Raw genomic sequence first — 26576 nt, forward strand, 5'->3', positions numbered from 1 at the left:
GAGTCTGCTGTCAACTCGAAAAATCCTACTTCCTAGCGTCCATCACCAAGAATTACTCAGAAACACCACATTGACCGAGTTAGCTAAATCCTAGAGAAGATAACTGCTGGGCTGGGTCTGGGGCAGGTGGTGAGTGAACCGCCAAGAGAGAAGAGCCTACTTGCCCTGGACCTCACCAATCTACAGGTCACTGATGCATCTGTCCATGACAGTATTGGTTGGACCGCACAGTCCTTGTGGATCAAGTCCTGCCTTCACCCCGAGGTCACACTCCATCGTGTTGTGTGGCATACCACCATGCTAAATAGATTTCAAACACATCTAGTAACTCAAAACTGGGCATTCGTGAGTGACGTGAGCCACAGATGACTTATATACGACCACAATCTGTAACCTCATGGCCCCACATATCCCGCACTCTATCATTACCAATAAGCAGGGGGATCAACACTGGTTCAATGGTGAATACAGGAGGGCATGCCAGGAGCAACACCAAACAATACATAAAAAAGAGATATTAATGTGGTGACGCTACAACACAAGACTACTACTTGCATGCCAAATAGCAGAAACAGCTAGCAACTGACAGGGCTAAGATAACTACCGGGGTCAGATCTAAGCTCTGCAGACCTGCCACATCCAGTCAGAAACAATTAAAAATCTAACTGGAGGATAAGGCTCCACAAACATTCCAATACTCCATGATGGGCGACCTCAGCACATCAGTCCAAAAGTCCTAGCTGAAATATTCGCAAAAAAAGTGAGTGCAAAGTGGATAATGCATTGCCGCCTCCACCCGAGATCTCCAGCATCGCAGATGCCAGTCTTTAGCCAATTAGATTTATTCTACAGGAGATCAAGAAATGGCTGAAGAAACTGAATATTGCAATCGCTATGAGCTCTGACAACATCACAACGATAGCACAAAAGGGCCCTTAGCCAAGCTCTTGCAGTACAGCCAGGACATTGGAATCCCCCCGGCAATGTGAAACATTGCCCAGGTATCTCCTGCACACTAAAAATCTTCAGCTGCTTCATCAATGACCTTCACTCCATCATAAGGCCAGAAGTGGGGATGTTTGCTCATGATCATACAATATTCAGGTCCACTTGCGACTGCTCAAGTGGCCAGTGTCCAAATGGAGCGAGATCGGGACAATATCCAGGTTTGGGCTGGTAAGTGGCAAGTAACATTCGCACCAACAAGTGCCAGACAATGACCATCTCCAATAAGAGAGAATCTAAACATCTCATCTCAACAATGAATCGTATTAGCATTGTGGAATTCCCAAATATCAACAGCCTGGGGGGGTCACCATTGACAGGATAGGGGCTGGGAATTCTGTGGTGAGTAACTCACCTTCTCACTCCCCAAAGCCATTCTGTCTTCTGCAAGGCACAAGTCAACTTGCCTGGAGGAGTGCAGCTCCAACAACACTCAAGCAGCTCAACAACATAGAGGACAAAGCAGCTCGCATCCTCCACAATAAACATTCGCTCCCTTCACCACAGTGGCAGCAGTGTGTACCATCTACAAAATAATCATAGAATTTACAGTGCAGAAGGAGGCCATTCGGCCCATCGAGTCTGCACCGGCTCTTGGAAAGAGCACCCCACTTAAGCCCATATCTCCAGCCTATCCCCATAAACCAGTAACCCCACCTCACCCAAGGGCAATTGATCATGGCCAATCCACCTAACCTGCACATCTTTGGACTGTGGGAGGAAACCGGAGCACCTGGAGGAAACCCACGCAGACACAGAGAGAACGTGCAGACTCCGCACAGTCAGTGACCCAAGCCGGGAATCAAACCTGGGACCCTGGAGCTGTGAAGCAATTGTGCTAACCACTGTGCTACCGTAACCTCTTGCAACAAGATGCACTGCAACAACATATCAAGGCTCCTTTGGCAGCATCTTCAAAACCAGTGACCTCTACCACCTAGAAGGACAAGGGGAGCAAATGCGTGGGAACACACCACCACCTGGAAATTCCCCTCCAAGACACTCACCGTCCTGACTAGGGAATATATTGCTGTTCCTCCACTGCAGCCTTTTCTAACAGCACTGTGGGTGTACCTACACCACATCGATTGCAGCAGTTCAAGACAACAGCTCACTGACATCTTCACAAGGGCTGTTAAGGGATAGGAAATAAAATGCTGGCCGAGTCAGCGGTGCCCACATATTTAAAAAAAATATATTTAAAAAAATTCACCATCATATAAAAGTCAGGAGAAGCAGCAGTCGGTCAAGATCGCTGGCATTAAATGAACTCTATTCCTGTGTCAGTACCTTCAGAGGAAAGAATTACACAACAAAAATAAACCAGCCGTTGAGGCAGGGTGGAGGGTATTTTCATTGACCCGAGTTACCGGGACATTTAAGTTTCCTGGTCCTCAGGAATCCAACTGGTGCAGTATGCGTAAGAAAACAGGTCACACAAAGGAGAAAGGGTTAGTCAAAGTTTCATTTAAAAAATGCTGTCTCCCCATTGTTCTGGAATTCTGCTGCATCGACAAACTTCCAAAACTGCCTCAGGGTATTTACGATTCAGCAAACTCTTTTTCTTTGGCAATCTCAGCAGACATTAAGTTACGCGCACACACACACTCACACGTTGCTTATTTTCTCCCTGTCTGAGCCACATGCTTCAGGGAGTGACAGGAGCTGGGCGGAAGAACAATGTAATTGCAATGGAAAGGGGGTAGGAGCACAGAAACCTAACGTTTCCAGCATTTTCTCTTTCTTTACTTTGCTTCTGATTGATAACGTACTTGGCCAATTCCCAGCGACACTTCACGCATGTTATTTTGAAATTTGAGCTGCAGGATGCCAGATGACTGTGGAATTCAGCCTCAGCGTGGGGCTCAGTCTCAGATAAGAAACCACTGGGCTGACTTTTTCTTTCACTCTCTTGTTCCCGTAAGGGAAAGGATTGCAAGTGCAAGGAGCCTTTTTTTGGATATGTCTGGAATTTCATATCAAGAATCCTCAGGTTGTCACTGCATCAGAAAACTGAATAATTGAAAAAGGGACCCTTTTGCTTCAAAAGCCATTTTCCACCCTCCAAACCAGAGGGAATGAGGTGTTTCTGGATAGTACTGTGCAGAATATCCGCAGCCAATAAGACAGCAATGGACATCCCAGAATGCAGAAGCGAGGGGGAGAGAACTGGGCGACCATCTGCAGAGTCATTATGGTTGAGACAAGATTGATGAGTGCAGGGAGGTGAACAATAGATGCAGAGTGTTGGACAGGCCTCTATGCCCAAGAAGGGCAGTCTTGAGCAACATTATGGTGCAGTGCAGCGAGGGACAACCTGATGGTGAATGAAGTTGCCTGTAAGAGGAGTAGTGGTATGAATGGAGTATTTCACTGGAAGGTTATAAATTCTTTCTTGGTGGTCATGACTGGGAGCCATGACATGGAGGTGCCGGCGTTGGATTGGGGTGAGCACAGTAAGAAGTCTTACAACACCAGGTTATAGTCCAACAGGTTTGTTTAAAATCACTAGCTTTCGGACCACTGCTCCTTCCTCAGGTGAAGGGCATAAGTATTGTGGGGGGGGGGGGGGGGGGGGGGGGCGGATGCCCTGACTTGGCAGCGGGGGGGGGGGGGGGGGGGGGGGGATACAGTTATTACACTGCACGGGACAGGGGGGGTCAAACATTCATCAAGAGCAGAAATAAGAATTGGAGGATGGAACCAAAACTATGACATGTTCCATTAGACATAAATGCAGAATAGGAGCAGAATTAAGCTACTCTGCCCATCGAGTCTACTCCGCCATTCAACCATGAATGGTATTTTTCTTATCCCCATTCTCCTGCCTTCTCCCCATAACCCCTGATCCCCTTATTAATCATGAACCTATCTATCTCTGCATTAAAGACACTTTAGTTATTGAGGACATTGTTCATGTGCTCAGCTTTTCTACTGACAGAGAAAACTGGGCCAAGTAATCAGGAAACAGGTCAATATCCATCTGTCTTCAAAATCATGTCCTTAATCGCATCACAGGTACGAATCAACTCCAGCCTCCCAGATTGCCTTGATCCACTATAGTTCGCCTACCGCTGCAACAGGTCCACAGCAGACGCCATCTCCATGGCCCTGCACTCTACCCTGGAACACCTAGATAACAAAGACACCCATGTCAGACTCCTATTTTTCAACTACAGCTCAGCCTTCAACACCATCATTCCTACGGAACTCATCTCTACAATCCGTGGCCTTGGCCTCGACGACTCCTTCTGTGACTGGATCCTGAACTTTCTAACCACAGGCCACAATCAGTAAGGATAGGCAACAACACCTCCTCCACGATCATCCTCAACACCGGTGTCCCACAAGGCTGTGTCCTCAGCCCCCTACTATACTCTTTGTACACCTATGACTGTGTGGCTAAATTCCCCTCCAACTCGATTTTCAAATTTACTGATGACACCACAGTAGTGGGTCGGATTTCAAACAATGATGAGACAGAGTACAGGAATGAGATAGAGAATCTGGTGAACTGGTGTAACAACAATAATCTCTCCCTCAATGTCAACAAAACGAAGGAGATTGTCATCGACTTCAGGGAGCATAGTGGATAACATGCCCCTGACTACATCAATGGGAACGAAGTAGAAAGGGTCGAGAGCTTCAATGTTTTAGGTGTCCATCCCCCCATGCCAACACTATAGTTAAGAAAGCTCACCAGTGACTACTTTCTCAGAAGACTAAGCAAATTTGGCATGTCACCTACAACACTCACCAACTTCTACAGATGCACCATAGAAAGCATTCTTTCTGGTTGTATCACAGCCTGGTATGGATCCTGCTCTGCCCAAGACCGTAGGAAATTACAAATGATCGTGAATGTAGCCCAATCCATCACGCAAACCAGCCTCCCATCCATCTACTCTGTCGACATTTCCCACTGCCTCGGAAAGGCAGCCAGCATAGTTAAAGACCCCACACACTCTGGACATTCATTTCATTTTCATTTTTTCACATGCTCTCTTCCACCTTCTTCTGTCAGGAAAAAGATACCAAAGTTTGAGGTCACGTATCAACCGACGCAAGAAGAGCTTCTTTGCTGCTGTCATCAGACTTTTGAATGGACCTACCTCGTATTAAGTTGATCTTTTCTCTACACCTTGCTATAACTGTATCATTATATTCTGCAGTCTCTCCTTCCTTCCCTATGTACGGTATGTATTGTTTGTACAGCATGCAAGAAACAATACCTTTCACTGTATACCAACACATGTGACAATAATAAATCAAATCAAAAAGTTTATTGGGTGAACATTCGCTATGGTGTGGATTTCAGCCATCCAGTCCAGTACAATGTGAGACCAGATCCTGATTGCTGATGATTTTACTGCTCGCACCACTGCACGTTTCACAAATTAGCCACACTATCTTCAGGTTGGACACCAGGTGGTGAGAAATAGAGCAGCCAAGGTGCCCAACTGCTTCTTCTGGAAGATATCTGTGGACGGAATTGGATTCAGGTGTCTATGTCTCCTTGATAAATCAGAGAGCGCAATACTGCCCCACATTTTGAAACCAGTGCCAGGAAGAAACACCGTCACATCAGTTACAGCAGAGTGAAAGCAAAATACAGCTACATCTGCTTTGACCCATTATGCCTTAAGAGCACACCAGAGTGGCATTTTACATTTCTCAAAGTCGTTTTCATGGCCTTTCCCTGCAATGGTGAGCGAGTGAATGATTCTGACAGACAACTTAGTGCCAAATTACAGCTGGTTCTCCTGCTGTGGATCCAGTATTTACATACTGTGGCACATTATAATTAAGACAGATTTGGAACGCTGTGCTGACACGTAAGCAGGGAGTGAACCAAGTTGATTTCTCTGAAGTAAAGAGAAAAACCTGGACGTTGCCAGCAGACCTAAGCATTCGCTTAACTGAACCGGTAACCAAGCTTGCATTTAATTGAATTGTTAACAAGAACATTTTGTACATCTGGAGTTCCTTTTTGTACACTTGAAGAGTTTATATTTCATTGGAGCTGTCAAATATCTCTTGTATTTGAAGACATATTTGAAGAGCAAGTGGTACTTTGAACATTTCCAGGGCAGCCAATTAATCTGACTCTGTGAAGAGATCAATCAGACCTTTATTGTCTGGCTTTCAGCTCATAATGGACAGACCAGAATGAACTGATTAACAGAAAATTAACAGGGTAAAACTCCAGCAGGGGTTGCTTAATCACCTGCTGTAACTTTGGCAAAGATCAGCGGAAAAATGGAGGACAATAAAGGCCAACTCCTGTGAAAATTACTGGAAAACTTTTTTTTGACATTATAGGCATCACACTTTTAAAATTAATTTAATGCCAGGTGTAAAAATTACAATTACATTTTTTTTATTACATTAATTCACTTTGCTCGTACCGCACAGAGCAATATGAGGCTGGTCCCTGGGGCCAGAAGGCATAGCTATGAGGAATGATTAGATAAGAGGATCTTAAGGAGGCATCAGAGATATTTAATCAAGGAAATGTGAACATTATTTTCAGATGTGCTGAAGCATCAAGACAAAAGACTCCAGGTTCAGGGTAAAGGGTGAACTGAGGCAGTGATGAATGAAATATTTATTTTCGCAGAAGGTGGTCAACAGCTTAACTTCGGCAGAACGTTTACTAAAGACATGGCAGCAAGCTCACCTAAATAAGAGAAGACCTTAATGAGAATCTGATATAAAGGTTAGTAGGCTGGAAGGACAAAATTTAATGAACTGAATCGAACATACCAGTCTACGTAACAGGAACAGAGGGAGGCCATTCAGCCCTTCGAACCTGCTTCGCCATTCGATAAGATCATGGCTGATCGGTTTGTGTTTCGAATTCCACCTTCTACCGCCCCCCCCCCAATCACCTTTGATTCCATTGCCCAACAAGAAAGCCCATCTTACAAATCAAGCAGTATGTGAACCGAAGGTATGGTATTACTGATATCCTATTGATATTATGTATAATACATACAGTATTACTCTTGCTGTGGAAACATTTCACAGGTGGCTAGCAACTGACCTGGTTCGAACATTAACCCTTCACAAGGGTTGTGTGGTTGCATGGGTTATGTGGCCATGGCATGAACCACAGCCAAACCTGGTCCTGTTCTCACTAGATGCCAACATGTACATACTTTCTAGCAAAGAGAAATGGGGAGATTGTGGGTCACTGAATTGCACTCCAGAACTGGAATCATGGCTTATCATTCTCCTTTCTTGCATGTGGCCACTGGTACATCCTTAACAGTACCTGGCTGCGATCAAATAACTCTGGCAGATTGGAAATCAAGCCTGCAACCTTTTGAGTTCTCTCACTTTACCACAAGAGGTACTGACTTTGCCTACAAATCCTCCAGTGGAGCTCGTATGCATGGGATTTATATTAAAATGTATTTAAATGATGTCAAAATTTGAGAACAGTGTACAACTGCAAGCAACTTCTCTCTTTTTATACATTTTGTATTTTCTTGGGATAGTTTTTCCTCAGTTGTGCTAAAACCAGTGATCAGCGCAAATACTGGCTGCTTGAGTTGACATCGTGGATGTCCTAAAGGTGTTGACCTTGAAGGAGTTTGTGCGAAAAATTAGCCTTGAGGATTTCCAGGAGGATGTCAGATCTAATACAGTACGTTCTCCCTTAAAGTTACAGTTGTGTTCTTGAAAAGTTCAACTTTAAATTAAATGGCTAAATGAATCAACTTTCCCATTAAAACAAATGTGAAAGCTCTGGTTAGGACCTTTCTCGTCAGGAAAAAAAAGTTAAAACATTATATACTGCAAACTGAAAGATAAAATATAATAAACCTAAAAATGTAAAATGAATATGCACATTTCCGATCTGCCTCCCACTGACTGCTGTTTGTGTTTGTTGAGCCACCTGTTCGCCACACATTCTCTCCCTGATCCTCCCCCTTTGCCGCTGACCCTACAGACACGCAGCTTCCAACACTCCCTGACAGTGTTGTGGACCCTCGCTGGCACTGAACCTCCCACTGCCCGCCTCTCTCACTCACTTCTTCCTTCTCCCAAACTCTCACTTTAAACAACAGCTCTGGAGATGAGCGATGAGAGGCTGGAGCAGCAGATTTGTCATGCAGGAGGTATACTAAGAGGGTCAGGGACTGGGAGAGGCCGTGAACTGTAGGGTCAGTAGTGAGATGGAGGGCCTGAGAGTGGGAGAGGCTGCGAATTGGAGGGTCAGCAGTGAGAATGCCATCAATCAGGTGTCACAGTGGTTAGCACTGCTGCCTACGGCGCTGAGGACTCAGGTTCGATCGCGGTCCTGGGTCTCTGTCCATGTGGAGTTTGCACATTCTCCTCGTGTCTGCGTGGGTTTCACCCCCAGGCCCCAAATATGCGCAGGTTAGGTGGACTGGCCAATTTAAATTGCCCCTTAATTGGAAAAAAATTATTGGGTACCCTTGAAAAAAAATGTAAAAGAAAAAGAGAATGACATCAATCGGGTCACACAGCCCCATGTCAGACCCAACGCAAAAATTATTTTAAAAGAAAACTTCCAATATGAAACAGAAATATGGGCCACATTGACTGAGTGAGGTTAAAGCAGCATGACTTAAAATGGGGCAACTTAAAACAGGGACTTACTGTGATACATATTTATACATGGTATCAATTAATTTGGAGATATATTGATTATTAGAAGCTGCCAGAAATTAACATTAAGATGCTTGATCATTCCATTCTCAAAGTGCATTGGCCACAAACACAGATCACACTGCAGGACAATAAAGAAATTGAGAACAGCAACCGTTGTTTGATATTTTCTCACCTCCCACCTTATTCTTTGAACTTCTGAAACAATCTCAATTTCAGCTACTGTGGCAAATTCTTACGCTCATTCTCTAAAGCACCACAAGTCAAAGGTTAACTCAACGCTGTCAACAGCTTCTGAATCTAGAAAGAGTTTCTTCATTTTTTTGAATGATTCTCAGGAAAAGTTCCCCGTCAGTTTACAAGGGAAGCACACTTACTGTTTGCATATACTCTTTTTTTATAAATTTAGTGTACCCATTTAATTTTTTCCAATTAAGGGGCAATTTAGCGTGGCCAATCCACCTACCCTGCACATCTTTGAGTTGTGGGGGCAAAACCCACTCAAACACAGGGAGAATGTGCAAACTCCACACAGACAGTAACCCAGAGCCAGGATCGAACCTGGGACCTCAGCACCGTGAGGCTGCAGAGCTAACCCACTGTGCCACCATGCCGCCTCTGTTTACGTATACTAAGTGAGCATTCAAGGTGACAGTACTCAGGAAAGAGACAGTCAACATCTGGGACTGGTCCACAGAAGAATTGCAAAAAAATAGCACAGGGGAAATGGGAGACAGAGACGTTAATTAACATGCTAAAAACCCAGCATTCAGAAATTAAAAACTTCCAATGTGTTGTTCAAAGTTACCGAAAAATAAAACTAGATAGTTATGAAAATGAGAATCAGTTTCAAGATTATTTTAAGATGTCGAAACCTGTCGACACAGAAAGGGTGAAAATTTCATTCTTTTGTTGGCCGGATGATGTGTAAATCGAACACGCAATTCAATATTTGCCACATTATTCCCAACAGTTCAGATGTGCTCCAGGCAGCCAGTCAGGGCAGTAAAAACTGCAAGTAATTCCACATGCAAAAACAACCAGAGCTAACTGTCTGCATTCAATGGATTCCAGCCAATCAAAACATTTCAGAAAAAGTTTCAAACATTGTACCTGTCAGTGAACAACACAACCAGATCATCGCGATCAGCATAATTTTGCATCTCGTCCTTCAGTAATCGCACTTTCTGTCCTCCGCCAATCGAGTGAGGTATATTTCCTCCACGCCACTCTTCCTCTGTGCCAAGCACCTGCACAAAAGAGAAAATAACGTCCAAAACATATTTTTAAAGCATAATCAATCACAGGAGGAGGCAAATATTCTACACAGGAACAGGGTGGGCAGACATATGGATAGACAAGAGGAGAATATTAGGATTAAGCAACCCAAACCCACTTCCAGCCATCCCCATAGATCTTGAGCGATGGTCTCCTCCTGTTAGTTTCCAATCCCACCCACCACATAGGCAATTAATCAATTCAGCTGTCGTGCGGGAGTATTTTCACAGATATTAAAATGTTGCCCCTACTGTTGGGGCAAAAGTGAAAGCAAAATACTGCGGAGGCTGGAAATCGGAAATAAAAACAGAAAATGCTGGGAAAACTCAGCAGATCTGGCAGCATCTGTGCTCTGAAGAGTCGTCATATAGATGCAAAAGATTAACTCTGTTTCTCTCTCCACAGATACTGCCAGACCTGCTGTGTTTATCCAGCATTCTCTGTTTTTATATCAGGGCAAAAGTGTCTCAATACTAAATTTTAGTCAGCTGCTTCTCATTGTTTTCACCAGCACCAGAGATTGCTGGGATTACAGCCATAAGAGGAAACATAGGACGGTGATATATTGGATTGGCATGGACTTGAGATACAACGCTGGCCCATAATTCAACAGCTTTCTAATAGGACACTGCCAACTTCCAGTTGTTTGTTCAGTGGACTGCTGTACAGTCTTTCTCGAATAGTGTCACTAACTAAACCTTTAAAATCCAATTGTGAAGCAATTTTACTTGAAAGGCCGACTCAAGCTTTGTTTGGCAAGACTATTGTGAGGATCATCGCAGGGCCTTTTCCCTGCGATATTTAACTTTCAATGGGTAAATTTGCTGTCCTTAACCCTCAACCCACGAAGGTTTTTTTGTTAGATGCAAGAGACTTCTCTCCCTACAGTGCAAGCTGAAGAACAAAGAACAATACTGCACAGGAATAGGCGCTTTGACCCGACAAGCCTGTACTGGTCATGATACGACCCTTGTCCCAAAACCCTAAATAACAAAGAACAATACAGCACAGGAACCAGGCCCTTCAGCCCTCCAAGCCAAATAGAATAGAGATGCCTCAAGGAATGGAGCTGGACAATAACATATACGCAGAAGTATAGGGAGTGAATAGATTAAGAACAAGATGGCTTATAGAGCTAAGATTTCTTAACACAAGAGAGAGGTTTCAAGTGCCAACATTTCTCCGATTGATATTTTAAAGGTCTGCACGATTTTATTGAGCTGTCGCAAAAATGAGTTTTTTTTTAAGAAAGTATAAGAAAGTATAAACAATGAATGATTGTTTACTAAAGCTTTTCAACACACCCTCTTGTCACAATAGAGTTAATTAATTATATACATGTACAGTCTGTGAATGGACACTGAAGTGCCATAGCTTGGCATGGAGGGGAATGAGAAGCCATACAGGGTAGGTGATTTTGAAAACTCACCATTATTCTTAGAATTCCCCCTATACCAAAAAAGGGCCGACATTCTAAATGGTGAACAGGGATTCTCACTCCCTGACTCCGATGCAGGCTTCAGTGGGTGCTATTCAGGTCAAACTATATTTTCAAGTTATCCCCCGGTATAACCCATACCTTCACCCAAGACTTTATCTACTTACCACTTAGTAGCATCGATGTGGCACAGTTGGGGCATGGGGAAGACTTTTGAACTTATCTTTCAAAAAGGTTCCCTCATGCGATAAATGGTTCACAACATCTCTGTGGTGCTGTGAACAACGGCCCTTTGAAAATCTGGCCCGACTCCATTAAAATTGCGGAGGACTCGGACATGCCTATCCCTATAATGGAGCTGATCAGATCAGTAGTGCAGGGTGCAGGCTCAGATCAGATCAGTAGTGCAGGATGCAACACAGAAACCATGGAAATGGAGTCAAGGATCTCAGAATCAGGTCCTGGCCACCATTTTCACCCCTCCACGAAGTCTCCTCGACTCCATGAAAAACCAGCTCAATACTCCAGTTGAGGCCAAACCAATATTTTATACAAATTTAACATAACCTTCTTGCTCTTCTACGTTACATCCCTACTATTAAAGCTTAGGATATTGTATGCATGATTAATCATGCTCTCAACTTGCCCTGCCATCTTAAATGTCTAACGCACATGTGTACCCAAGTTCCTCCGCTTCTGCACCTCCTTTCAGTCAATGTAGTCATGGTCAAGCCATTGGATGCCAATACGAAGTGATTAAACTCTTGGAGATGTTCACAGGTTGGCAGTTGTGTGGCATGAATGTTACTTATAATTTTCAGCCCAGGCTTGAAATGTGTTCAGATCTTGCTTCCACACACGCAGAGGCTGTTTCAGTATCTGAGGAGTTGCAAATGGAACTGAACTCAGTGTGCAATCATCAGCAAACATCCCCACTTCTGACCTTCTGCTGGAACTACTGTCATTGATAAAGCAGATGAAAATACTTGGGCCTAGGACACTACCTTGAGAAACTCCGGCAGCAATGGCCTGGGGATGAGATGATTTGGCTCCAATAATGACAACCATTTTCATTTGCACTGGCACAACTTCAGCCAGTAAAGACATTTCCCCCTAATTTACACTGATTTCAATTTCACTAGAATTCCTCGAAGATGCGCTCAGTCAAATGCTGCCTCAATGTGCAGGTGGAGCTGCCAACCACTGGGTGCTGGAGAGCCCCCCGGTGGCCCACCCACCATCTCGGATTGGACAGCAAGCCTGCTTACTGACCTTAAATTACAGCTTTTAAAGTCCCAATGGGTGTACCTAAAGCGAGTGGTGTGGGGTCGGAACCTGGAACTGGTGAACATGGCCACTTCCCAAGAATACTGGCACAACTAAAAACAGTGCCTTTAGGTCAGTTCAAATACTGGGCACGATTCAGTGGCCACACCCTACCTGACTTGGTGTCGGGACGATCGCCATTGAATCTCGCGAGATTTGCAATGCTCAAAATGTTTTGAGAGATTCAACGGAATTTCACGAGACATCGAGATCTGGATCTTGCCTTCGCTGGGCGTGGTACACACCAGCATATTTAAATGAGCCAGTAGGTTAACTTAAATATATGTTCGGCGGATTCACCCGGCTTCCGGGACTTAACAACTGCGCCTGGGAAACCTTGCCAGGGTGCCATTTATCACTAGTCCACACAAATGTGGACCAGGCGAAATGGCACCTGGGAGAGAGGAGGGGGGAAAAAGAGTCTCCCAGGCCATTGGAGATCCCCAGGTAGTCGGGGCAGGGTGGCACTGCTGGAGGGGGCAATGCCTGGGTTCTAGGCGGTCACTGCTAGGGATTGGGCCCAGGAGGAGACATTACCAGGTAGTCGAGGGAGGTTTCCCATGGCCCTCCCCAAGGTTGGGGGGGGGGGGGGTCAAAATTGGGGCACCTTCCAAAATGACCTGATTTGCAAGGAGCCTTCTAAATGCGGCCTCAGTGGAGAGAATCTCCCCGAGTCCTAAAATTGAGAGATGTTTCCCGTCGCTGAAACACCCCCTAAATGTGCTGTTTAGCGGACTTAGTCGCGCCCACTGTTTTCCTTCCCAGACAGCACGGTAACACAAGTGGATAGCACTGTGGCTTCACAGCACCAGGGTCCCAGGTTCGATTCCCTGCTGGGTCACTATCTATGCGGAGTCTGCATGTTCTCCCCGTGTCTGCGTGGGTTTCCTCCGGGTTCTCCAGTTTCCTCCCACAGTCCAAAGACTTGTAGGTTAGGTGGATTAGCTATGATAAATTGCCTTTAGTGACCAAAAAAGGATCGGAGGGGTTAGTGGGTTACCGGGATAGGGTGGGTGAGGGCTTAAGTGGCCAATGATGGGCCAAATGGCCTCCTTCTGCACTGTATGTTCTATGTTCTCTGTAAAGGCCCCTCAATTTCCAAGGTGCAGTAATCTTTCATTCAAAAGAAAATCCGGTCAAAAAATGAAGATATACAGAACTTTGAACATATTGCCTTATGTCATATTGCCACCACCTTGATTACTCCTGCGGTAATACTCTCAGATGATTGTACCCTAAAAAAGCATAGACTGGCTTACAGTGTTAACAAAGACGACTTTTACTGACATCACTCCCAGCTGGGTAGCGGAATGTAAGAAAACGACAGAGGTAGCCGATTGTATTTCCCCATTCATAGTGACCAAAGAGGTCTATGAGCTCCTCGCACTTATTGTTGGTGGAAAGACGTGCTTGTTAGGTGAATTGGGTGGAAGAGACAGGGGAGAGGGGTTTAAGAAGATGGCTTATAGTAGAGAAAAAAAGGCTGGAGTTCATCTGCATCCCAGGGTGATCCTGGATTTTAGAAGATGGATTTAGTGAATGATTTTACAAGATGAGAGCAGGACTTGATAGTGTTTCATATCTTCCAGCTAGATCTGGCAGTGAATAGCTAAAAATCAATCAGTTGTCAGCCATACTCTTTCTAGTCCCTTAGAATTAAGGAAGTGGGGATAGGAGAGACAGAAATGTTTTACTAGAGACTAGGGCATAAAGGTTGGAGGTTAGGGTGCATTCAGCAATCCACAAGCTACAGAAATGTTGTCATGAACGGAGGGTCAAAGGTTAGAGAGTTGAGATTTTGAAAGTACAGATATCAGTGAATTGGCCATCAGTTTTGTCTGAAGGCAGACACAGAACCTGGTAGGTTTGGGCGTGAAAGGAGGATGTGGGTGTAGACTGCTACATGGAAGTGATCAGAGATGGCTTTATCTATGATGGATATGATAGGAGTGGCAAAGCTACTGGGTGAGGTACAGTCAACGGGGGGACGGGGGGGTGGTAGTGACTATGTGCCAACAAATGCTTTAAAACTTTAGAACCCAGAGCATCTTTTAGAAACCACACTGCCAGTGCCTACCTTGACCGTGTAGTTGAGATGTTTAGCGGTTTGCATAAAGCGCTTGAAGCCATCTGTTTCTCGTGTTGCTACGGTCAGCACTAAAAGGTTTTCTGAAATGAAAACATTCAACAGATCAGAAATCCGGTACAATGGGGAGTGCCAGCAATATTTTCAGCTAAACCGAACACAAACAGGAAATATGCAGTCTATGAACATCGAACCAATCAGCATTCAACTCAGCATTAGGATGTTGGTACTTTCATCAGAACTTCAGCTTAACAACCTGAAACGTGAACTCTTTCTCTTCCCCAGGTGCTGCCTGACCCACTGTACATTTCCAGCGTTTTGTGCACTTATTTCAGATTTCCAACATGGGTTACTTTTGTCTCAACCTTTTAAAATGGCTGTTTGATTATGATACAGAGAAACTTCATTTTCACCCCTGATCATGAGGTTTTGACATGTCTGGAACTCCTGGAGCACATATTCTGTGTGAAAACGTAGTTTGCATTTTCATCACATTCTGTTGCTTGTTTTGTTCTGCCATTATTTTCACATTGCACTATTTACATCATAATTTCCCTTTCCCCATTGTACTCTCCAAAATGCCTTTTTTCCTGGTCCTCAAAATGAATTATGGTTATAGTTGTTTCTCCTGGAACGCATTGAAATAAGTTACATTTTCCTAGTGCAGTTACTGTCACAGGGCAGCTGCACACATCTGATTGAGGAAGGACGATGTACTGCCAGCTTTACGGGCCATTCATTTGTTATCATTAGAAATACATACTATGTTCTCTTAAACAGTAAACAAATGGTTTTGATTCTCCACAGCTTGTTTGAACAGAAAATTGTGGTGATATGCATCACTGTAAATACACAAGGAGTTAATGTAAATACATGTAGACCAGCTAGACACTAGAGGAAGTACCAGAGACATGACACACAGCCACTCAACCAATAGATTGGTTAGATAGGACACGACCAATAGGCATTCATGATACACACAGAGGTGACACGACCACAGGAGGGCATTACACCAACCCATATATAAAGGACACAACACACATGATCTTCCTCTTTCCAGTGGAGATAGTCAGTAAGTAGAGACACAGGGTTGATTCAATATCGCTCCCACCACGTGGATTATAGCAGTCTGCTTAGTCAGTCTGAGTAGCTATCGAAGGATTCACAGTAGTGGCGAACCCGAGTAGGAGAAGTGTAAATAGTTTAATAAACGTGTTGAAGTTATCTCCACGTCTGAACCTTCCTTTGTCAAGTGCACCACAAGGAAGCCGCTTATGCTACGCCTAGAGCATAACGAGACAAAAATAGCAAAAGATTATTGAAAATGTTATGATCAGGAGGGAATTTTATTTTACCTGACACTGTTCAAGGCTCAGCATTTCTTCTGGGGAGGCAGTGGCACAGTGGTATTGTCACTTGACTAGTCATCCAGAGACCCAGAGCAAGATCTGGGGACCCAGGTTCAAATCCTGCCGCAATGGCAGATGGTGAAATTTGAAGGACAAATGATGACCATGAAACCATTGTCAATTGTTGAAAAAACCCATCTGGTTCACAAATGCCCATTAGGGAAGGAAATCTGCCATCCTTACTTAGCCTGGCCTCCATGCGACTCCAGACCCACAGCATGTGGTTGACTCTCAAATGCCCAGTTCCTCCATCTCTGTTGCATCTGTTCTGATGATACAACCTTCCACACCCGTGCTGGAGAGGTCTCCTTTTTCCAGCCCTCAAAAGGATTTGACCCATTTCCTCTGCTCTCACCCCTTCTCCTTCCAGAACCATGGTAGTTTTCTTCTTGCCCTCACCTACCTCCATATTCAACTGATCATTTTCCATCGTTTTCACCAGTGCGATGCCACCACCAAACACATCTTCTCCTCCCCCTTCAGCAATCTGAAGGGACCATTACTACCCTGATACTCTCCCCCACTCCTCAATCACCCCAACACCCTGTCCCCTATTTACGATATCTTCCATGCAAACGCGGGACATTTAATACCTGCTGATTTAGCTTTCTCATTACCGTCCAAGGCCCCAAACAACTCCTTCCAGGTGAAGAAGTGATTTTCAATTTCAATTTAGTCGACAGTATTTGCTGCTCACCGTGTGGTTCCCACTTCAGAGACAAATGCAGATCAAGTGTCTGCTTTGTAAAACATCTCTGCTCAGTCCGCAGGCATGACCCTGAGATTCCTGTGGCCTATTATTTTAAACCTCCATTTTGCTTTAATACTGACCTCGCTGTCCTTGACCTGCCACACTTTTCCAGTGAAGCTCACCTTAAGCTTGATGAACAGCACCTCATCTTTTGGTCAGACACTTCAGTAATAATAATCTTTATTGTCACAAGTAGGCTTACATTAACACTGCAATTAAGTTACTGTGAAAAGCCTCTAGTCACCACATTCCGGCGCCTGTTCGGGTACACCGAGTGAGAATTCAGAATGTCCAAATTACTTAATAGCACGTGTTTCGGGAATTGTGGGAGGAAACCGGAGCACCCGGAGGAAATCTACACAGACACGGGGAGAACGTGCAGGCTGCACACAGACAGTGGTCCAAGCCGGGATTTGAACCCGGGACCCTGCCGCTGCGAAGCAACAGTGCTAACCACTGTACTACCGTGCTACAGCTTTTGGACTCAATGGTGGACTCAATGATTTCAGCCCACAATCTCTTATCCTTTATTTTGTTTCCTTTTCTTTACACGTTTTGGTTTTTCTCTTACTTCAGCTGTCAGCAGAACACCTGTTCTAGGCAAATATTTTGTTTCTCTTCTTGCCCCATCACCATTCCCTTTGATTCTGGAAGACAAACTCTTCTATTGGTCAATATCTCCCGTCTTGCACCCCGTCACAGCCCTTCCTTCTGTCATTGTCCCGCCCACCCATTGCTCAAAAGCATACATCTCTAACGTTTTCCGGTTCTGATGAAAGGTCCGCGAATTGAAAGGTGAACTCTGGTTTCGCACTCCAACTATACTATCAGATCAGCTGAGTATTTCCTGAATTTTCTGTTTTAATTCAAATTTCCAGCATCCATGGTAATGTTTTTCTTAGAGTCAACCCTACTTCAAAGCTATAGTTTTATATTATTGATGCAGGCTCAAGCACCCAAACCATTGGATTTGCATCATACACACCGACACGTTTGAAAAATTGTCAAGTTCCTTTGAAAATCTCCATCAAAAGAAAGCACGAAAAATGATGGATTTCACATCTGGTGGGATAAAACCAGGAGCTTTTCAGCAACATGCAGCTTGGTCTGAACAAAAGGCCATTTCAATCCCTGCTTGAGGAATTAGATTTGCTGACACAGAAAGCTTTTTAAGACTAAACAAACAGTATTTGCCATGTCAGAAACAGGATCTTTGGACTGCAGAATCGCGCCTGTGGATTTTATAAACAAACAAGGTCTCATGAAGGATAGTTATTACGGGTTTTCTCATTACACTTAGAACTCACGTTACAGTTTTTATGGTGTCTCCTTTTGTAATTCTTATAATTTGATTGTAAATGGGGATATCATTTGCTTTGTGCCAGTGAGTCCATGAAGTTAGCATCTGCCTAGGGCGGCACGGTGGCGCAGTGGTTAGCACTGTGGCCACGGCGCTGAGGACCCTGATTCGATCCCCACCCCGGATCACTGTGTGGAATTTGCACATTCTCCTCGTGTCTGCGCGAGTCGCGCCCCCACTACCCAAAGATGTGCAGGTTATGTGGATTGGCCATGCTAAATTGCCCCTTGCTTGGAAAAAAATAATTGGGTACTCTAAATTTAGTTTTCAAATAAAATAAGATCGGTCGACTGGAGGAAAGTTTGGCAGAATATTTTGAGGCTGTGTTAAATCCAGTGTGTGAATTTGAGAGTAATTGTTAATTGCTTGGGTATGCGTTTCTGCTAAGGACAGGGTAGATAGAGAAAGAATGGCTTCTGGAAAGGAGATAGACGAGGACATCATCCCCCAACAAGAACTACTGGCATATTAATCAAAAAAATTAATTTGGCTGGTACAGTGCTCAAGTTATATCTAATTGTGTGTGACGGATTTCGATCGAGTAGATGCTGCTGAACTATTCTCTGGTGGGAAATGCAGAACCAGAGGGCATAATCTGATCATTAGAGTTTGACCATTTAGGAATGAAATTTTTCACATGAAGGGTAATGGCAAAATGGATAAAATGGATTGGTGTGCAGATTAGCCATGATCTGATCAAAATACAGAGCAGATTTGAGGGGCTGCATTGCCTATTGATGTTCCTGTGATATCCCCAACCCAGAAAAAACCCTCTTATCATTAAGAAAAGACAATGGCATTTGATGATGTTTTTTACTTTGTGAGATTGACATACTCAAATATTAAGCCCTCATTTGCATCTCAATGCTTGCTGACTTTCTTTTTGTGCAAAAGGATCCTCAAATTTAAAAAAAAATCTAAGCACAAGTTCTGCTTCAATAAAACATAAATAGCAGTGTTGATACATTTTCATTTTCTATCACCAGATCGATGCACTATCAATTATGCAAAGACGAGAGAAGGATGTAATCGAGGCTTTATTACACTGAGATGTGTGGCCTCCTACAGAAGCTGATGAAATGGCTGCTGTACGGGGGGCACACATATTTATACTCCGCCCAGCAGGTAGGGATCTACGCCCGTACCTGTAGTACAGGGGCCTTACCGTAAAGCACCTAAAACAACACCCTCTATATACAATATATACACCAGTGGTGACAACCACTTAAAATGAGTCCAGCGGGGGTGGTGCAGAAATATATACAGGAAATTGTGTTCATAAAAGTACAGATAAAATTATAAATTCAGGCGGTCTGGTGCCTTGATCTGTCGTCGGGAGCGCCGTAATGCTGGTGGCGACTCCGGCGACGTCTTAGTCTTCGGAGACTCCGGGAGCGTGTCGAAATCCTCGTCATCCCCGGGTGTGGGCAAGGGGAGGGCGGAGTGTCCCAGAGCAGGGGCTGCGGTGGGGTGCGCCGGGGGAAGGGAGGGTGGTGCCGGGTCGGAGGGGGGGGGGGGGGGGGGGGGGGGAGGGGGGAACCAGCTGGTGCCAGGTCCCTGAGGGAGACTGTGTCTTGGCAGCCGTTGGGGTACGTTACGTAAGCGTACTGCGGGTTGGCATGAAGTAGCTGTACCCTCTCAACCAACCGGTCAGCCTTGTGGAGTCGAACGTGTCTACGGAGGAGAACGGGTCCTGGAGCTGCCAGCCATGTTGGGAGCGATACCCCGGAGGTGGAATTCCTGGGGAAGGCAAAGAACCGTCCATGAGGGTTTTCATTATTCACAGCGCACAGGAGCAACCAAATGGAGTGAAGTGCATCGGGGAGGACCTCCTGCCAGTGGGAGGCCGGGAGATTTCTGGACCGTAGGGCAAGCTGGACGGCCCTCCAGACTGTCCCATTCTCCATCTCTACCTGCCCATTTCCCCTGGGGTTGTAGCTGGTCGTCCTGATCGAGGCAATGCCCCTGTTGAGCATGTACTGGTGCAGCTCATCGCTCATAAATGAGGATTCCCGGTCGCTGTGGAGGTAGGCGGGGAAACCGAACAGAGCGAAGATGGTATTGAGGGCTTTGATGACGGTGGCAGACGTCATGTCGGGGCATGGGACGGAAAAGGGGAAATCGGGAATATTCATCGACCACACCGAGAAAGTACGTGTTGCGGTCGGTGGAGGGGAGGGTCCCTTTGAAGTCCATGCTGAGGCGTTCAAAGGGCGGGAGGCCTTCACCAGGCGTGCACGGTCTGGCCGGTAGAAGTGCGGTTTACACTCCGTGCAGACCTGGCAGTCTCTGGTGACAGCACTGACTTCCTCAATGGAGTAGGGCAGGTTGCGGGCCTTGATGAAATGGTAAAAACGGGTGACTCCTGGGTGACAGGTTGGCGTGCAGGGTGTGGAGTCAGTCCACTTCTGCGTTGGCACATGTACCTCGGGACAGGGCATCGGGAGCCTCGTTGAGCTTACCGGAGCGATACAGAATCTCGTAGTTGTGGGTGGAGAGCTCGATCCTCCACCTGAAGATTTTATCATTTTTGATCCTGCCCTGCTGTGTGTTGTTAAACATAAAGGCGACCGACCTTCGGTCAGTGAGGAGTGTAAATCTCCTGCCGGCCAGGTAATGCCTCCAATGCTGCACAGCTTCAACGATGGCTTGGGCCTCCTTTTCGACGGAGGAGTGCTGAATTTCGGAGGCATGGAGGGTGCGGGAAAAGAATGCTACGGGCCTGCCTGCCTGGTTGAGGGTGGCGGCCAAAGCGACGTCTGGTGCATCGCTCTCCACTTGGAATGGTAACGTCTCGTTGACCGCGTGCATCGCGGCCTTGGCAATGTATGCCTCGATACAATGAAGGCCTGGTGAGCCTCGGCCGTCAGGGGAAAAACTGTGGACTGAATGAGTGGGCGGGCCTTGTCCGCATAGTTAGGGACCCACTGGGCAGAAAAGGAAAATAACCCCAAGCACCGTTTGAGGGCCTTGGGGCAGTGGGGGAGGGGGAGTTCCATGACGGGGCGCATGTGATCGGGGTCGGGGTCAGAACTCGTTCTGGACCACATAGCAGAGGATGGCTAAGCGGTTCGTGCTGAACACGCACTTCTCCTTGTTATACATGAGGTTTAGGAGAGTGGCGGTGCGGAGAAATTTGGCAAGGTTGGCATCATGGTTCTGCTGATCGTGCGGCAGATGGTGACATTGTCCAGGTACGGGAAGGTAGCCCGCAGTCCATACCGGTCAACCATTCGGTCCATCTCCCGTTGGAAGACAGACGTTGGTGACGCCGAAGGGGGCCCTAAGAAAGTGGTAAAGGCAGCCATCTACATTGAACGCATTGTATGAGCGGTCCGCCTTACGGATGGGGAGCTGGTGGTAGGCCGATTTCAGGTCCACTGTCAAGATGACCCAGTACTGTGCAATCTGATTGACCATATCAGATATGCGTGGGAAGGGGACAGCATGTACCGATTGATGGTCTGACTGTAGTCAACGGCCATCCTATTTTTCCCTCCAGTTTTGATTACTACCACTTGGGCTCTCCAGGGGCTGTTGCTGGCTTCGATGATGCCTTCCCGAAGCAGCCGCTGGACCTCAGATCTGATAAAGGTCCTATCCAGGGCGCTGTACCGTCTGCTCCTGGTGGCGACGGGTTTGCAATCCGGGGTTAGGTTTGCAAACAGGAAAGGTGGATCGACCTTGAGGGTCACGAGGCCGCACACAGTAAGGGGTGGTAGGGGCCCGCCGAATTTCACGGTTTGGCTCTGCAGGTTCCATTGGTAGTCCAGGCCGAGTAGCAAGGCAGCGCAGAGGTTGGGGAGGCTGCAGAGGCGGAAGCCGCTGAACTCCATGCCCTGGACAGTGAGTGGCGATGCAGTACCCCCGGATCACCATGGAGTGGGATCCGGAGGCCAGGGAGATTCTCGGATTGGAGGGTGCAGCGCCTTACCGTATCGGGGTGAACGAAGCTTTCAGTGCTCCCGGAGTCCAGCAGGCAGGAGATCTCATGTCCGTTGACCCTCACTTTAGTTGAAGCAGTCGCGAGGTTGTGTGGTCGAGACTGGTCAATCGTCACCGAGGCGAGACGCGGCTGGTCGTCGGTGGTTGCAGGTGATGAGTGGCCTGATGAGGTGCCCGACGGGCAGGAGTCCTGAGTAGGGGCTCGATGGCAGCACCCACGAGCCGCACGTGTCGTAGGAGAGGCAAGCTGGCGGCACCCGTTGGTCTTGGGATGAACAAGATGGCGGCTCCCACGTGCCGCACGTGTTGAGAGTCGAGCAAGAAGGAGGAGTCCACTGGCCGCACGTGGTCCGAGGAGGGGAAGATGGCGGCGCCCACTGGTCGCACATGGGGGGTGCCGGGACAATAGTGGCGATTGAGCGGACCTGGCACACCGTAGCGAAATGTCCCTTCTTGCCACAGGCCTTGCAAAGGGAGCTCTGCGCCGGGCAGCGCTGTCAGGGGTGTTTTGACTGCCCACAGAAGTAGCATTTGGGCCCCCTGGGATTGGTTGGCTGCCACGCGGCACAGGTGTGGGGCTGGCTAAGGGTGGTCGCTGATGGGGTCCACGATGGGGTGGTCGTCTGAGGAGTCCACGATGCACAGGGGGGATGGGCCGCGCGGTCGGGGGCGTAGGCCTGAATGCTGCGTGATGCGACCGTAAGCGAGAGCTCTAGCTTTTTGGTTGTCGCGAGGTCGAGCGTGGCCCCTTCTAGGAGGCACTGGCTGATGTAGTCAGACCCTATGCCCGTAACAAATGCATCTCTCATCAGCAAATACGAGTGTTCCGTAGTCAAAACCGCCTCACAGTCACAGTCTCTAACTAGGGCGAGAAGGGCGCGCCAGAAATCTTCCACTGACTCACCGTGGAGAGGAGGTGTCTGCCGTAGATATTGTTAGTCCGCTGAGCGTAGTTTTCCTTCAGTAGCGCCATGGCCTCTGCGTTGGTTGGCGCATCCTGGACGAGTGGAAAGGCATTGGAGCTCAGCCGCGTGTAAAGGATCTGGAGCTTCTGTGCTTCTGGAATTGTGTTAGGCGCAGACCCGATGTACGCTTCAAAACAGCCTAGCCAATGTTCAAAGTCTTTTTTGGCATTGTCTGCTTGAGGATGCAGCTGCAGGCGATCCGGCTTGATGCAGAGGTCCATCTCTGAAAACGCAGTGTAATGAATTGATGCACTATCAATTACGCAAAGACGAGAGTTGGATGCAATCGAGGCTTTATTACACTGAGATGTGTGGCCTCCTACAGCAGCTGACAAAATGGCTGCTGTACGGGGAGCACACATATTTATACTCCGCCTACTAGGTGGAGCAGCAGGCAGGGACCTACCCCCGTACCTGTAGTGCTGGGGCCTTACTGTAAACCACTTACTGTATAACAACATCCTCTATACAAAATATATACATCAGTGATGGCTACCACACAGATGCTCAATTAAGCACAGGGTTTCATCCACATTCTTTTTAAAAAATGGCATTACTCTGAAGGGTTGCAGGTGGCTAAATTTCCCAATGCACTGCAATGATTTAAATAATCAATCACTGTTCAAAGTGGTTATGAAATATATGGGCTGAGAAACCTAGAACTCCTCTTGTGCATAATACTTAACCATATGCATGAATGTTAAGGTCCATGGGACCCAGGTATTGGGCCCTAAACCTAATTCACATCAAGGCACTGTTGCAGAAAGAGGATATGCATGCAAGTGATGAAAGTTCAGAGGGGTGCTTTGCAGTTTTGAAGATGTTTAGAATTTCTGAAATGCCGAGGAGTCCATGCGCCCCATTGAGACTGCGCCGACTCTCTGAAAGAACATCCTACCTAGGTCCACTCTTCCGTCCCATCCCTGAAACCAACAGCCACTTTAACCTGCACATACATGGACATGAAGGGGCAATTTATTATGGCAAATCCACCTAACCTGCACATTTGTGGATTGTGGGAGGAAACCAGAGCAACCGGAGGAATCCCACGCAGACCCAGGGAGAAAGTGCAAACTCCACACTGACAGTCACCCAAGGCCGGAATTGAAACCAGGTCCCTGGTACTGTACGGCAACAGTGCTAACCACTGTGCCATGTGGCTTACCCGAGTGCAGGTAGCACAATGGCCTTGGGGCAAGCCAGCATTGGGAGAGTGTTGGAAATAGCCTAACGCTTGGTCAGACAAGAGTAAATGTTTCCTTATTCAATATGGAAAATGGTGCATTCCACTCAGAAACATGCATGTATTTTCAACCACCACATTTTTGGGCTCAAGGAGGGCGCCTAAAACAAATGGGCGCTACAGAACAACATTTCTAGATTGAGATTTCAATGCACGGTGCATAACACCTATCTCGCTGCATTGAAGGATGCATTCATTGGACTGAAGAGCATACAGAGTTATAGCAACAACTGGTGTTCAAATCTGGGCAAGCTCAAAAGAGTGCAAACATTCTCTCCCTGCTGCATTAAGGTATTGAGCTTGTGTTAACAGTACAGTATAAAACTGCCCAGAAAACAGCACCCTATGGCTCAAATTCTCAGAAACCAAATAGATCCCTGATGTGCGAAACTGAAATGGTATATAGGATTAGCCGTACGGTGGCACAGTGGTTAGTAGCATTGATGCCTCACAGGTCCAGTGACCCGGGTTCAATTCCAGCCTTGGCTAACAATCTGTGTGGAATTTGTACTTTCTTCCCGTGTCTGCGTGTGTTTCCTCTGGGGTGCTCCAGTTTCCCCCCCCACCAGTCCAAAAATATGCAGGTTAGGAGGAATGGTCATGATAAAAAAAATTGCCACTTAGTGTCCAGGGATGTACAAATTAGGTGGGGCTACAGGGATAGGGCCTAGATGGGAAGCTCTTTCGGAAAGTTTTTTTTTTTTTTTTTTTTTAAAATAATTTTTATTGAATTTTTCAAAATACAAACATTTTAACCCCCCCTACATTTACATTTAAATTATAACAAAACAAAGTCAAACCCCCCTACTTAACAAGAAAGAGAAAAAGAATCCCCCCCCCCCCCTACCCGCGCATCCCCCCCCCCCCCCCCCCCCCCGCCGGTGAACCGACAGTCAGACCAACTTATCATTTCTAGCAGCGTCCTCGGGCAGGCCTTGCCCGTGCCACCGCCGCTACCGTACTTCCTTCGTCGTTTTCCCCCCCTCCCCCCCCCCCCCCCCCCCCCCTCCCCGCCCTCCCCTCCCCTCCCGGGTTGCTGCTGTCATGGCCTCAGTTTCTATCTCTGATCCAAGAGGTCTAGGAAGGGTTGCCATCGCCTGGAAAACCCCTGCACCGACCCTCTCAGGGCGAATTTGATCCTTTCCAATTGGATAAAGTTTGCCATGTCGTTTAACCAGGTGTTAACACTCGGAGGCCTTTCGTCCCTCCACTGAATCAGGATCCTCCTCCGAGCCACCAAGGACGCAAAGGCTAATATTCCAGCCTCCCTCGCCTCCTGTACCCCCGGTTCCACCCCAACCCCGAAGATCGCAAGTCCCCATCCTGGCTTGACCCTGGACCCCACCACTCTCGACACCGTCCCTGCCACCCCCTTCCAGAACTCCTCCAGTGCCGGACATGCCCAAAACATATGTGCATGATTCGCAGGGCTTCCCGAACATCTAATACACCTGTCTTCACCCCCGAAAAACCGACTCATCCTTGTCCCCGTCATGTGGGCTCTATGCAGTACCTTAAATTGAATGAGACTTAGTCGCGCACATGACGACGACGAGTTAACCCTCTCCAGGGCGTCTGCCCATGTCCCGTCCTCTATCTGTTCCCCCAGCTCTAACTCCCACTTATCTTTCAGCTCCTCTACTGGTACCTCCTCCACCTCCTGCATAATCTTATAGATGTCCGAGATCTTCCCCTCCCCGACCCAGACCCCTGATAGCACCCTCTCACTCACCCCCCTGTCGGGGAGCGCGGGGAACCCCGCTACCTGTCGTCTGGCAAATGCCTTCACTTGGAGGTACCTGAACGTGTTCCCCGGGGGGAGCCCAAATTTCTCCTCCAGCTCTCCCAGGCTCGCAAACCTCCCCTCTATAAACAAGTCCCTCAGTTGTCTAATACCCGCCCTCTGCCAGCTCTGGAATCCCCCTCCTGTGTTTCCCGGCGCAAATCTGTGGTTCCCTCTTAGTGGTGCCCCTATCAGACCTCCCACTTCCCCCCTGTGTCGCCTCCACTGCCCCCAGATCTTGAGGGTGGCCGCCACCACCGGGCTCGTGGTATACCTCGTGGGAGGGAGCGGCCATGGTGCCGTTACCAGTGCCCCTAAGCTTATGTTGCCGCAGGACGCCCTCTCC

The 26576-nt window shown here is 47.0% G+C and overlaps 1 protein-coding gene across 2 annotated transcripts in view; it reads right to left on the minus strand.

Moving 5' to 3' along the window:
• The window catches only part of plod2 (procollagen-lysine, 2-oxoglutarate 5-dioxygenase 2), a 169556-nt gene that overhangs the window by 97254 nt on the left and 45726 nt on the right, over nt 1–26576 (minus strand). For both annotated transcript variants that reach the window (XM_038815300.1, XM_038815301.1), the window contains exons 2-3: nt 14766–14857; nt 9760–9896 (exon numbers count right to left, since the gene is read on the minus strand). In XM_038815300.1, the coding sequence (XP_038671228.1) occupies nt 9760–9896; nt 14766–14857 (229 nt within the window). The remainder of the gene's footprint in view (nt 1–9759; nt 9897–14765; nt 14858–26576) is intronic.

Source organism: Scyliorhinus canicula, chromosome 13 (genome assembly GCF_902713615.1).
Source record: "Scyliorhinus canicula chromosome 13, sScyCan1.1, whole genome shotgun sequence".
Classification (NCBI taxonomy): domain Eukaryota; kingdom Metazoa; phylum Chordata; class Chondrichthyes; order Carcharhiniformes; family Scyliorhinidae; genus Scyliorhinus; species Scyliorhinus canicula.